Source organism: Labrus mixtus, chromosome 8 (genome assembly GCF_963584025.1).
Source record: "Labrus mixtus chromosome 8, fLabMix1.1, whole genome shotgun sequence".
In the NCBI taxonomy this organism is placed as follows: domain Eukaryota; kingdom Metazoa; phylum Chordata; class Actinopteri; order Labriformes; family Labridae; genus Labrus; species Labrus mixtus.
The window spans coordinates 21,277,766-21,293,142 of NC_083619.1; the positions used below are offsets into that span (position 1 = coordinate 21,277,766).

General features: G+C 37.5%; 1 protein-coding gene across 1 annotated transcript; it reads right to left on the reverse strand.

Annotated features, from left to right (window-relative positions):
• Positions 1-8,772: 8,772 nt before the first annotated feature.
• On the reverse strand, positions 8,773-12,187 carry LOC132979363 (transcription factor HES-7-like). The gene is made up of 5 exons (XM_061045095.1): positions 12,031-12,187; positions 11,161-11,297; positions 10,993-11,026; positions 10,196-10,344; positions 8,773-9,095 (listed from the first exon to the last, which is right to left on the reverse strand). The coding sequence occupies exons 1-5, from the start codon at positions 12,145-12,147 to the stop codon at positions 9,065-9,067; spliced, it is 468 nt and encodes a 155-aa protein (XP_060901078.1). The 5' UTR covers positions 12,148-12,187; the 3' UTR covers positions 8,773-9,064.
• Between the last annotated feature and the right edge of the window lie 3,190 nt (positions 12,188-15,377).

Consider the following 15,377-nt stretch of genomic DNA (forward strand, 5'->3'; position numbering starts at 1 on the left):
GCAGGTGGGATCATCTTATTTTAATGTTTATCTTTAAAATAATTAACTGCACATGACTGGTATTACACACTTGACCTCACTTATTTGTTGTCTATTTTGTTATCATCTAGTTTACCTGTGCGGTCTTTGTGTTGTTTTTCAAGTCAGGGTGTACCTGTGAATAAAAACACATATTATTTCTAAGATAGAAGGACTGTGTTCAATTCCAAATCAGCTTAAGAGCTTTAGTAGTTCTCTATTTAAGGCTTTTGCACTTAAAATACTGTAAACAATTTAACCTTTGCGAAAGCAGAACATGCACCAGTCCTCCTCATGCAGTTGGACACATACCGTCGATCTCTGTATCTAATCTGTGACAAAATATGAACAAAGACAGGTGTTATTTTTAACTGAGAACCATCATATATTTTTTTAGCAGTAACACATTTCAAAGTAACACTACACAGAGAGCCCAGACTGCGAATCAAACACAGAACCAAATCACTATGTCACATATGTTCACAGCTCTGTCTCTCTACAACATGTTTGACATTTAGACTTCCACACGTCTTTGAGAAGATTCAAATATAAATCAAAACTCTTACAACACAAGAAAATCTCCTGTATTTACCAGATTAAGAGACTTATGTTGTTGATCATCTGACTTAAGAGCGGCTGCATCAGAAGAAGTGAAGTCTGAGATGAGCAGGAGAACCTGCAGACACAACACGACCAGCAGCACAGTTCTTTCCATGACTGAAGACCTGAAGACTTTGATACAAACACACACGTCTTTATAGACTCACTTTTATGTGGGTTAAGAGGAGGGATTAGAGAGTGTAAGGCAGCAAAATAACACATTCCTAAATGGTTTCTTTTCTAAACAAAATGTTCTTACCATATTGACCTCCTGTTTGAAATCATTCCAGGTACTTCCCGGCCATGACCGGTAAAAACAAACAGTGTGACAGTGGCTTGATCGAAAAGAACATTTATTGATCCTCTGGCAGAATATGTTCCAAATCACATCCTGAATATAACCAATACGATATAAAGTCACAACAAGGACACTTTTGTAGGCTACATGTTTAGGTGTGACTGATGACATCACACTGACAAGACGTCAGTGACATTCAATTACTGCAAATAGCTTCAAGTTTTTTTTTGCCACGCAATGAAAAGAACAGTGATCGTTATTTTTTAAGTTAAACTTCCGACTCAAAAATATATAAATACTTCATTTACATCCAAGTTATTATTCAAAATACAATTATCATAGAATAGTTCTGCTAAAAAGACGGGCAGTAGTTGTTTTTCTGCTTTTTTTTTTTAACGTAGCCTAGAAAAAAGGAATAAACGTATCTTGAACATGATTTAAATTAAAACATATGATAGGTTTAGAAGGAAAATGATTCTTCAGACAACAACTCACACCTTTGAAAAACAATCGAGCCACCAGCTCTGTGTATGTTTTTCAACGATCTAATCAGATGTTGTTCAATGTTATTGAACAAAAGTAGTAATACTCTGCATCGATAAGCGCATGTCCATAGGATCCTGTTTGTGCATGTGTTTGTATTTCAGCCTGTGTGTGTCTGGCGTGTCTCAACAACAGTGTAAAAAATAGAGTTTACCTTCATGGGATTCAAAATCCATCAGAACGAGTACAGAAGTATTTTGTATGTGTCCTTGTTTCCCACTTAACTGTAGTAACATATCGATGCATCGATAATAAGATGTTTAATATGTTTATTCTCTCAACAATATCATCCTGCTGTACATTTCACTCAGTGTTCAACCACTCAATACACAGAGAGGTAAAACGTTCTTTCCTTTAGTAAGTTTGAAGAGGTCCGTATGAACTTAACTCTGAACACACTGAACAGCACTGTTGTGTTTTAACACCATTCTTTGCATGCAAGTACAAAAATGACACACTGCTGTTAAAAAAATGTGACTGACTCCATCTAGTGGCCCCAAAGTGCAGCTCAAGACTGTATGTACAACTCATCAAAACTCAAGCAGATATCATGAAAACGTCTTCTGTCTGTGTTGAATACATATATTTAATTCATATTTAAAAGACTTTTGTTCTTGCTATGCAACAAGGGAGAGGATGAGGATGGTTGAAAACACAGATAATTGAGAAGATATCTGCTGAAGTGGTGACGACATTTAGCAGAGATTTAAAATAAAGCGGACATGGAAGAGGACAGTCTGAGTAATCTGAATTAATGCTGTTTGTGTGCTTATCTTGACATATGATAATTCTTTCATTAGCTGTATGCCTCAGGCTAACGTAGTTAGATGTGACAAGTTGAAGCTAGCCATAAACTCAACTTCAACTGTATATGTCCCTGAAGGGCGATCGGCTGTCAGGAGTATCGTCAGCTGTATCCATATTCGTTTTTGATAATTCTCTAAATTATTTTCACAGTGTTAGCTCTCACAGTACTACAGTCCTTTCTGCTCACAGCTGGAGTAACCTATTTTCTGTGACCATATGGCCTTTCTTAAGGTGACTTTGATATGTGTTGTAATTTATCTGGACTACTTCTCGTATGTATACCATAAACCTTCTTCTTAAGTTAACGTACAAAAGCAAAGTGATTGCCTTCATTTAGTTACCTGCATTTGGATAATATAACAGAATTAAATCGTATTCCTCCTCGCTCTTATCTCAACCCTTCTACCCTCATGAAGATGAGATATGTTGTTCTTGGATTGATGATCTGTGAACATTGTGGCGTGGATCTTTGGCCCCTAGTAAAGGTGAGAGAACCATTATTACTACAACTTGTTATAAAGGTTCATGGCTGTGAAGTAGTTTTGTCTTACACGTTACTTACAGCCACCAAATACTGCTTGTAAATTCTTATAAAGGTGTAATAGGATCATATAATTGTTAATAACCTCATACAGTCACTTTACTTAAAGTGCCCAAAGTCATGCTATAGCATGTTGTATCAAGAAGACATTCTTTCATTTAAGAATCATAGAAACGATCCCTCTTATGAAACATTAAGTGGAGTTCGGGACCTTGCTCAAGGGCATAAAGTGTTACTGTTCATTTTTAAAATTGTTTAATTGTTATTCCCTTTTCTATTGTCTGGTCGCCCTGCAGATCACATTTGAAAGAATCAGGATGTATGATGAAATATTTTTAAAAAAACAGCTTTCTTCACTGTTTCACTGTTTGTTTGGCCTGAAGTGCAAATTCAAACACAACTTAGTTGTTTTGTTAGGACTCCTTCTGGATAACATGATTTATATAAAAACAGCCCCACCAGAACAAAATGTTTATGACACAACAAGTGGATCTTAATACCACACCAGGAGACGGTGGATGTGATCAGAGCGATAGCATCTGTTTCTCTCCCTTTAGATATTTCCTGTTATTACATTCAGTTCAACACAGGGCCAACCAGACCTCCTCTGGGTTTGATTTGCAAATGTAAGAAATAAAGTGAGAGCTGACGACAAAGCAACAGAGCACCCAAGAGATGTTTCACTCCATGTTAGCTTTTTATTTAACCACAGCAAAACAAACAAAGCTACAACATCAACCAAGGCTAAAGCAAACAAAATGTAAGCGGCTTTATTTCTTTTTTTACACTCTGAACAAATAAATCAAATGAGATTGAAAGTGTTAAACATTGAGCGTTAGAAGTTTTCACCTTGATGCAGAGACAGGCCATCTCAATGTAGGGTGTAGTTAAACTATTATGACTCTCCAAATGTCTTAATCTGCTTATTTTATTAATAACTATTAAAAAAAAAAAAAAAAAACTCAGGTCCAACATATTATCCTAACTTTATGGAGAATGTCACTCTACATCCACATAAACAGGAGCTGCCACCGTGACATCCATTCAACAAACACTGAACCAGGAACATGACTAAATATGTAGCATACATTTATTTCTCCTGAAGACTTGACTGTCAAATAAATAATTGAACCACTTTAAACCCTGACTGATTAAGTCAGTTTTAGTATTTCACAAAGGTATGTTTTGATGATTCTTGGGTGATCATTGATGAGCAGCAACAAGTGGAGAGCTCAGGGTGTTTTCATCAGTGGTGACACTTGAAGCTTTCTATTAATCTAGAGAGGAGGACAAACAGGAAAAAAGTATTAACAGGTAAAACTACTGTTGGTACATTAGATGCATTTATTGCACCTGCTACTTCCAGGAGTTGTGGGTAATTTTACAACTTTTAAAGGTCTTTTCACCAGATGAACCAAATAATAAAGCTGCCGGCAACCTGTTACAGACTCCTTACTGCCACAATTAAACACAAGGTTCAAGAGGAAGGAGACCAGAAAACATACAGGACGCCACACAGTTTTATTAAAGGTTTAAAACCACAAGCTTTTTTTTTTTGTTGTAAATAACCGAAGATGAATAATAAAACGAATGAAACAAAAGGGGCTGGAGACCCCGGCCAAAAAGAACAAAAGATGGGAAGGTGCTGAGCCAACCGCGCTCTCGGCACCTCCCCCTAAAAACTACCCAAGAGGAAAAAAACTAAACAGAGACTTACCAAGCTACATGCTCCTGGAATTCTCCTGCAGTTTGATCTTGATTTTCTCAAACTGCTGCCATTTCTCGTGTTGTTCTACAAAAAAAAAAAAATTGTTATCTTCCAACAAATGATTGAACTCAAAACTCTCAATTCCAACAATAAACATACATACATCTTGAGATATGTCTTTAGATGTTAGCTGACACAGTGGGAATAATTAGGGGGTGTAAGTGTAAGGAGGAAGAGATAAGCCAGCTAAGGAATCAATCAATTCACAAGTGAGAGTGACCACTCAGTAAATCCATCAAGTTCTTATTGAATAGCTCCTCTTATAAAAGTTACTGTTCATTCTATGTGGAAGTGGAGGGAGTTGAAAAGCAAATGTCACTTCTGTTTAAATGGTGACGTGTGCATGCCACCCACCATTGGGTTTCATAAAGGTAGTCAGCCACTGACTTAAAGAAGAAAGGATAATAGTTTACACCAAAAATCTCTGAGCTTAAAGATGTTTTTTCTTTTTTAGAAATCAATGTCATACTGCAAAGACACATTCATTGAATTCCTCTTTTACCTCCAGAATGCGGTCATTCTGACTTTTATCAAATACAGGGGCAGAAAGGTGCTGATTTCTGGGTCGATTGAAGCCAGGCCAGAGTAAAGACAGGCCTTCTTTTGAGTCGTTTGGGGGTCTTTGAGGTGAAAAACAGATTTCGCAGAATTCTGAGATGCGAGTAAGAAATGACACTAAGGGTTCGTGTTTGATGATTCCAGAAAAGTCTGAGGGTATTTCATTTCATTCTTCATACATTTTAAAAGTCATGACTTCAATAGTTTGTTTATCCTGGTTGAGTTCGAGCCCTGAGACCTAGCCACAGAGAGTTGTCTTTTCATTTGTATGTTGCAATCAGGACATAGATTAAAACAAAGGTGGTCCAGAAACAGATCCTTGGGGACCAGTTATCTTGGTAAATAGATGGAAAGATGGACGGACAGGCAGATTCTTAAAACAAAACCAAGGACTCCTTCCAGCACATTGAGATTCTTACAGTCAAAGGATTTACTCACCAGATTCAGTTCAGCATCAGTCCTCAGTGCGGCTGCATCAAATGAAGTGAAGGTTGATACGAGCAGGAAAACCTGCAGACACAACACGACCATGAGCACAGTTCTGTCCATGACTGAAGACCTGACGACTGATAAAGCTGTCAAACACACAACTCGTACTCGGACGTACTGACTGCCAACAAACTACTTAAATGTTGAGAAAGAGGAAGCAAAACCAGGATTAGCAAAGATTTTGAGAAATGTTGTCAGTTGAATTTCCCTTGTATTTGAAACTTCCTCCTGAAATATATTCTAGAGAAATATTGTTGTTTTAACTGCTTTACATTTTTTTTACTATGAGGATGAAGTGGATTTGTTAATTATAATTTCACCAATAAAATAAATATTCAGTTAATAAAACATGCCACACTACTTATTTACTAAATTTAGTAAATTTAGTCATTTTAGTAATTAATTGAGTTCTTAAAGTGTGTTCCTCAAAAAACTCAACACATCCCTCATTGAGGAAGCATTGTTTTCAATCTGCAGCAAATATTTAAAAGTATTTTCTACGTGTAATATTTCTTAATAACACCGCAGAAACATGCCTTTTTTTTATCCAATAACAACACACTTGTGTATTTTGAACTGTTTTAAGAAAAACAAAGTTTCAATGGACTTGGTTTTAATATCACAGTATCCATCACCACCAGTCGGCAACCTGTTGCAGCAACTCTGGCTCACCTTTTCCATATTTGATCTATTTTCTATTTTTATTTGTATTGCCTACTTTTCAGTCTTTGTGCTGCTGCAACGCCATAATGTCTCCTCTGGGGATCAAAAAAATATTGTTTTATCTTATCTTACTCACATTTCAGAAGAATTAGGTATTTTAATTGAAATGCTTTATACATTTCTTTGATATTTCTTTTCTTGTTTACTTTTCACTGTAATTTATTTCATTTATTGTAGAGGCCGTCGTCAGCCTGGCACCTGCCAGTGAAAAACTGATTGAACCGCACAGCTCTAAGTGTGAAATGATAACTCGATGTGTCTGCACTTTGACAGTGATTAGATCATCTTTCTGTGTTAAAATCCTTGTAGTTGCACCATCAACCATTTCCAAAGAAAGAACCATGAACCTAATATGACCTCCTAAGAAATCTTCTCCTCTATTAACATGAAGGGAAATGGGGAATTATATCCTCGCTGTAGTGAGGAGGAGGAGGAGGAGGAGGAGGAGGAGTGAGGATGAGGAGTGAGGAGGAGGAGGAATGAGGAAGAGCAGGAGGAGTGAGGAGGAGCAAGAGGAGGAGGAGGAGTGAGGAGGAGCAGGAGGAGGAGGAGGGAGGAGGAGCAAGAGGAGGAGGAGGAGGGAGGAGGAGCAAGAGGAGGAGGAGTGAGGAGTGAGGAGGAGGAGTGAGGAGGAGCAAGAGGAGGAGGAGGAGCAAGAGGAGGAGGAGTGAGGAGTGAGGAGGAGGAGTGAGGAGGAGGAGTGAGGAGGAGCAAGAGGAGGAGGAGGAGCAGGAGGAGGAGTTAGGAGCAGCAGGAGGAGCATGATAAACTCATCGCTCTGTACATTTATTTTAATCCAAAATGGAGTGTTTTGTAAATTGTACTTTGTCTCTCTTTGTATTTCCATCTGAAACTTTGTGTTCTTGCTGCTGCCTGTCTTGCCCAATCCCATCTTCCAAATAAAAGGCACTCAAGAACAAAGTATTTGCAAGAATAAATTAGCCTAAAGACTTATTTTATTAAATATATTGTTGAATTGGTGAAATGTTCACTGTCAATTTGTTGTTTCTGCAAATAATTTGAAATGTGTTATACAATCTGCTCTCATGGTGATTCATTTCATAAGACACAAAATAAGTGTCTTTGAGTATTTAGAAAAGCTATATAAAATAAATGTATTATTATTATTATTATTATTATTATTATTATTATTATTATTATATTAATAAGGCGTGAAGTGAGGAGGATTTTCTTGCCAGATCCGGAATCTGTCCTTAGTTTGGCTCTATCAGTAGAAGTGAAGGTTGAGATGAGCAGGAAGAGCTGCAGACACAACAAGACGAGCAGCACAGTTCTGTCCATGACTGATCTGAAGACTTTGATACGGCTGAGAATCACAAAGCTCTTTACATAATGACTACTTTAATATGTGGAGAAACAGGAAACTATTAAAAGGGTGTATTCAGATACGAGATAACTCTTATAGCCTTCTGGTATGTTAAACAGATATATCTGCTTTCTCCCCGGCACTCCCTCTTCGGATCTTCCCATTGGCAGATCATATCAATAAAAATAAGCCAGCAGATTTACAGAGACATAACATATACGAGTAAGACAAATGGTGTTCATCAGACTTCAAACCTCCAACTTGACTTCTTCATCTGCATCAGCAAATCTAGTTTAGGGGCTAAATGTTTCACTGTTGCTCGTTTGAAACAAGTTGTTCACAAAATCTTGTTCCACTTTGCAAACTGAAGCATTGTATTCAGAATAAAGACGACACCAAGCTCTCCTCCATGTGCGCTCGCTCCTGTGTGTTCATCCGATACACACGCAGCAGCACAGGCCCTCATGAGAGTTTGATTTATAATACTTACACATCACTAGCAGTGCCATTGACAATAGAGCCCAAAGATATAAGTTGGCAAAAATGTAGCCGGACACACCTCATATCGCTTTGCACACACTTTTGACAGCACACTTTACGCCTTCAAAATAAGGCCCCTGATGATCCTTTATCCACTAAATATGAGAAATAGGCTACATCAAATAATTATCATTACTTTTTATACAAAAAGAAAAACGTTTTCTCAAATGTTTGCTCCATTGTTCATATTGTGATTGTAGCATTGATATAAATGCAAATATTGTCATTACAGCATGGTATAGCAGTTGTTACTCCGCGTTGTTTTTTAAGTGACCTTGGAGACACCCCCCCTCTCCCCCCCCCTCTCGTCTGACAGGGATAGTCTTCAGATGTGAGATCCATACATGAACAGTCAGGTCAGGAGAATATCCTGAAATGATCTAGATATTTTCAGCAGTGCATAGGCTACGTGAAAACGGCTTGTGAAAACAGGGTGACCATGCAAAAAAAAAAGGACAAATAAAACAAAAAATCTTTCCTCATATTAGAGGAGTAAGTTGTTCATCACCACTTACTGTGGAGAACAGGGACAAAGAAAACATGAACCAAGCAAAACAGAATTAAGTCTTCAAATGTTTGTTTTTATTCAGTAGCACATTTGATTGTGATCTGTGGGCAGGTGGAAGACAAACACTGTTACATTGACTTTGTTCAGCACAGCAGTGAGAGTCATTTTTTTGAGTCATTTAATTAGCAGAGAGAAGGTCAAGATAACAAATACTGGAGGTTACATGGACGAGATAGAAAAATAAGATCAGTACGTTGGTTATGACGGAGCCGTTACATAATCAATACATTTCATTTCTTATAAAGTAGCTCCATAAGTGCTGTGTGGATCAATAAGGATCTGATCTACCACATCGGCTGTGGCATGAAGTCTTCTCTGGAAAAAAGGAGAGAGAGAAGAAAAACAGAAAGTTACAGAAAGAAAAACAAACATCTACATCGACTGTTGCTTCCTTTCATATTTGCTCTTTTGCATTTTGCAGTGAAAATTGTTCATAATGTTTTCTTTTAAAGCAACAATATGTACAAATTTAATGGGCTGGTGGTCTAGTGGTTAGTTTGTGTGCCCCATGAACAGAGGCTACAGTCAAAGCAGGCAGCCCGGGTTCGAATCTGACCGACCTGTGGCTCCTTTGCCGCATATAATTCCCCATTTTCTCTCCCTGAGTTCCGACTCCATACACTGTCCTATCTCTCAATAAAGGTTTAAAAAGCCCAAAAATGAATCTTAAAAGTAAAAAAAATAGGGTACGAGTTTCACCTCTTATCATGCATTATCTCTTAACTTCTTTTTAACACTGTCATACATTTACCTGCTGTCCACTTCTTTTTAGGCTCGTTTACTTCCCTTCACGTTACCCTCATTAATGACATAAGTGCCATCGTGTGGAGTCATGTGGTGACACAGTATAGGTCAAATTAACAGGGACATCTGTTTAGGGTGCTGCATTTGCATTTTTTTTTAAATTACAATATCCATATTTGGCACCTTCTATTCAATATTTGTATCACACAAGTCAGGACAGCGATATATTGTCGAGTCAATATTTTGTCTCACCCCTACATAGAAGCTGTGCTTTTGTTTTGACTCTCAACTTCACTGACTGTCATTAGCACATGACGCTAACATTAGCTCCCATCAGACAGGTCAAAATTGTATCTCTGGGGGGACTAATGTTTCCAGGTGACTTTCTTTCAAATGATTTTATTGTAAACAGAGTCCTTAACCTGCTCTTGATAGTTACATACTGTTAATGATTTCATTCAATGTCAAATAATGTAGCTTTCACATAAAAGATGACAAAACGTTCACTGAAACAATAAAGCTTATGCAGGAGGAAATGTTGGATCTCCACGATGGAGGATTAGGGCCACGTTAAAAAAAAATAATAATTTCAAGATTAAATTCGTAAATTTACGACTTTAATCTCGTGAATGTTAGGTATCTTTGAATTGCCATAAGGAATGATCTCTTACTCATAAGGTGGAGGAGGGGGAGGAGTAGTAAACACAGGTGCTGGCACCCCTTGATCCCCAACCCTTAAAGATGAACACCCTCCTGGTCTCCAGCTACAGTTAGATGAGGGTCTGGATTTTCTGCTGATGTGTTGTACTCTTCCCTCCATCTTCAAAAAAAAAATTAAATTACATTCAGAATCTCCAAACAAATTGATGTCTTGTTACATGCTGTAACAATACATTTTTAATTTGTAATGAAATTTCTTCTGGTTTAATTGGTTTAAAAATGATTATATCATTATAAAACTTTATTTGGGGAAATTACATTGTGGAAAAAAATGTGTCTGAAGTGCGGATCAACTTCCGACAATACTGTCTTCGTCAAATGATTCCCATACAAAACATAAATCAACTATAAATAGATTTTTATTTTGAATCAGTTCCACCGGGGTTACATTAAGTTTAACATCATTTGTAATGTAATCTGATAAAAGTATACCATTAAATAATCACTACCTTATTCTACATGGTATTTGCCCAAATGTCATCTTCTACATCGTAGTTGATAAACATAATAGAACTTTCTCAAAGATATGCTGAGGTAGCAATGATTAAGATTGTGTTAAATTATTGTAAACTATGGACGCCGAGAGGCCGAAGTCTGAGAAAGGACAAGATGACACATCAGAGAAGATTTTAAAAAGAGTTGTTTCTTTGTGGTGCAGCAGGTCAGTTCTATGTCACCAGTGATCCCTTCTGCGGCTGAAGCTCACTAAGCAGAATATTTATCACTGACAAGTAAATCCATCACTTACTCCATCCATCCATTCAGCAGACCTGAACTCTGGTCTGGAGATGGAGAGCAGGAGAGATAGAGATAGAGAGAGAAGAAAAACACAGAGTTATGTTACAAAAATGAGTTATTGGTTACCATTTGCTTTTTACAGTTACTTTGAGAATAAAGTAAGAGAATAATCTCTTACCTGGGAGGCGGAGGAGGAGGAGGCATAGCAGCCAGATTTTCTGCTCCTGGCCTTACACATGTACCGTCTCTCCTGCACTGACCCCAAAATCTGCGTCTCTTTCCAAATCTGTCATTGCGCTTATGTCCTCTCTCCACCTGTCAAGTGAGAAACAAATATGTGTTTAAGAAGGACAGCATTATATGTTTATATTTAACAGTCAAAATGTGATATATGTGAATATGGCTTCATTTATTTCATGATGATCAGAAGATCATACCTCCAATTTTAACATTGTTTAGAGGTTTTTATGAAGTCTTAACCATGTCAATGTCAGGGCTGTCCGTCTTCCCTGGTCTCAAGATTTGATTTGACATCAATCACAATGAAACCAATACTGCACATGGCTACTTTTTCATCAATGAAGAAAAGCAGTCGGATGAACATGAATTTATCAACGTCAACATAAATGTCTTCACATTGTAAACCAAAATAAATCATTTTGGGTCGAGCCGCAGCCGGGAAATCTACAAGCAACGTCTTCAACAATCGATAATGTTCTGTCACTGCAGCGATGCAGAATCGTCTACGTCCACATCCCGATGTGAAATGATTAATTTCAATACCCCTAATATCTGTACTTTGTAATTTACCTTAACATTTCATTACAAATGTCTTACCCAGCTTCCCCCTGCACATCTTCCTGTAGTCATCATGTCATCCAATAATCCTGTTGTACAGTAAATCATCTGAATCTATTATCTTGAAGCATGACCAGCCATCGTCTCCTATTCAATTCTCTTATCAACATGTTTGATATTTTGGGCAAACTGTAAAAGATCTTCACTTTATAAATATCAGCAGCTCGTCACATTTAGAGGACTTTCTTACCGGATCAGGATTCTGTTCAGCATCAGTCCTCAGTGTTTCTGCATCAGTAGAAGTGAAGTCTGAGATGAGCAGGAAAACCTGCAGACACAACACGACCAGCAGCACAGTTCTGTTCATGACTGAAGACCTGAAGACTGATACAGCCGAGAAACACACAGGTTCTTTATACTCTCACAGCCATACACAACAATCACATGGAGGAAAGGCAATTAAAAGGGTGGATGCAGATGCAAGATACTGCACGCACAAGAAAAATTAGAGAATGTTTGTTCAATCACGGACAAATTAAACCAATAATGTTGACTTCTGGTATGTTAAACTGATAAATCTGCTTCCTCTGCTGCAGTCCCTCCTCTGAGATTTACAGATACATTACATAACTTCACTTTCTAGCTCTCGGTAGATTCACGGTGTGATTTTGTTTTCATGCACTTTGCAGTTAGACAATATTGAATTGAATATTTGACAAAAGGCATCAGAGTCTTATTACATCGTATTTGTGAACAGGATTTGAGAAATGTTTTGTATCCTCGACTTCTATCTTTTGAGACACATCAACTTCTTCTGGAGCTCAGAAAACAAAGTGAAGTAAAATCTATGTGAGATCACTGTCTTACGAGTCAACTTCCCCAGTTTCTTCAATGTGATGTCTTTGGATGTGAACACTTAGGAGGGGTGAGAGACTCTAACAGGTTTTTTGATTCTGAGAATCGAATGATTTTAGAGCCCTGCAGGTTTGTGAGAAGAGACAAGAGACAAACAGGAAGGTGCAAGTCAGTATGTTTTTTTTAATCAAGGAGTAGAATATGAATTCAGATCTTCCCATTATGGACTGCCTACATTTAAAAATCATAGGTGGATGATGTGTAATGGTTTGTATGCTTTTGTGTCCTTGGCAAGCTGTTGAGAGAAACTTCTCCAGGTGTAAATGTGTGTGGATATGTGTGTATGTTTACTCTGGGTTTTTGATTTTTGTTTGGTTTATGGTTCATCAAAAATGTGTTACTAAAACTTATTAACATTTTTGACCTTGTTTTTTTTTTATATGTGGCTGTATAAATAAAATGGTCTGGACTTGGGTAATGTCGGTGAAGTAAAGGATGTTGTAAGCTCTAATCTTCTTTGACAGAAAGTGTGGCATCAGAGTTATTTCATAACCAATCAGTAATGAGGAAACATCAAGAAATATCACAACAACAAGATGTAAGTAAAAATTAAACACCCTGACACATCTTTCTTCAACACCTTCTCTACCTTCTGTTAGCTAACCTCTCTGTCTCATCCTCCACATTCCCGCTAAGATTTACATCTTTCATTTAAATGTTCTTCTTCGTCTTTGCAAACCTTTGAAATTCTCCTAATGTTTACGGTCTTAAATGTTCAGCTGTTTTGTCTTTGTTGTGTTTTTAAATTTGAGGTTTAACTTTATATGTCAAATGTTCCACTCAGTAGCATGTTATACTCTAACAAATATAAGTGATTAAATCAAAGAGGATGCTCCATTAGGTTAACATTCAAAAATGACTGATAATTCTCTATGAGAAATGATAAAATGATTAGGTTATCCATCTCTTTTGTCCACATTGTATGACATTACAGGTTTGTATGCTTCGTGTTTTTGACATTTCTGACCCTGACTCACATTTGCTGCATGCAACACCCATTAATCTCAAACGTGTGCATGTTTTGTTGCAGATGTTCAGTAAGCAGACCAATGAAGACGACAGCACTTCAGGTTTGGACATTGCAGTTATGTAACAGGTATGCTCAAATGTTATTGGGGAAATCATTGCAGAATAAAACCACTACCTTATTTCTAGAAACTGTCACATGTTGTTGCTAAGCAGCAGTAGACAAAACAAATCAGCAGCGATAGATATATTCGAAAGTAGTGAAATATTCTAAATATGGCAAAATGTTGACTAGTTAACAGTAAATGTCTACTACGGCTTTTATTATCATCGTAACACATCAGAGGTCATGAGAAAATATGTTTTAAAGTAAATACCTTTTCTTGAAGTACATGTTTCTTTTACATGTTGTATTTGTATTCTTTTGCTGTGCTGTGTATTGATTTGTATTCGATCGTGGGGGGGGGGGGGGGGGGGTATCAAGAGGCAAGATATGACATAAAAAGGATGACACAGAGATCAGTGTTATATTTTGACCATATTCAGGATGAAGGACGAAGCAATTAGAGTCAGCCACAAAAATGACAGGTAGATTTTATTAGAAGTCAAGGAGGGACAGGAGTGCAGATTAGCAGTGACACACAGGTTGCACAGGCCTACACACAAAAGGATAAACAAGTGTTTGTAATTGGAAAGAAAGCGACCCAAAACAACATCTGATCGCAAAGCTTTTATTTTAATACACATTTTCACAGTTAGCATAATCCAACATTTATTGAATGCAACATACAGTAATGTGTAATATTTCCAATCTTCAAATTAGCACAGCAGATCCTTAAAAGCTTGTTTTTTAAACTTCTGCTCGTTGGAAACAGGAGTGAAGTTGTCTGCTTCCATCATGTCTAAGCTCTGTGTCTCTTCTGAAGAAGCTGGCTGAAGTCGGGAGCACTCGGAGTGGGTTTCTAAACAGAGAAAGAGAGTAAGATGCACTGAATTTAAAATAAGAAGCTAAAACCCCTTTCACATTCTCCTGAGATTTTCATTGTCGGACAGGTTCGGGGGGTATCAAGAGGCAAGATATGACATAAAAAGGATGACACAGAGATCAGTGTTATATTTTCAACATATTCAGGATGGCGGACGAAGCAATTAGAGTCAGCCACAATAATGACAGTTAATTCCTTTATATCAATGCTACGTGTATTTAAACCTATTCACAGTGTCATCAAACAAGTGGAGGAGAACATGTTGGCAAGCAGAAAAGAGTATGAAGATGCCTCATTACATGCATGAAAATCCCACCTGATTTGCACCAGTAGCATTACAGACACATCATTCCTTCGCTCAGTGATTTTTCCTGATTATTACCTGTTGTACACAGCTCAACCCAACTTCTCATTGACATTCTTTACTAGGGGTCTGGCATGAAAAGTCTGGATAAAGCTGGGGTGAAAAATATTGATATTTATATTCACAAATGCATCCCACCCTGAAAACTACGGGGAATTTTCAGGAGTGCAGCGTATGTGTGAAAGGGTCATAATGCAACAATCATCCTCTCTTTTTCCAGTGATGAGCACATTGACATTTGAACATTTAATTTAAGGGAAATCAGGCTTACCACTATGAAAGGGCTGCATCCTCCTATTTTTCTGAAACATCCTCCCCTGAACCGAAATTTAGGCTTTACTTGCTTTTTTCCAATTTCCTTCTAAA

Coding starts and splice junctions, on each gene's coding strand:
- LOC132979363 (XM_061045095.1), bottom strand. CDS start 12,147: ATGAACAGAACTGTGCTGCTGGTCGTGTTGTGTCTGCAGGTTTTCCTG. Junction 11,298..12,030: donor CTGAACAGAATCCTGATCCG/GTAAGAAAGTCC, acceptor CTCACTTGACAG/GTGGAGAGAGGACATAAGCG. Junction 11,027..11,160: donor CCTCCTCCTCCGCCTCCCAG/GTAAGAGATTAT, acceptor CTCCATCTCCAG/ACCAGAGTTCAGGTCTGCTG.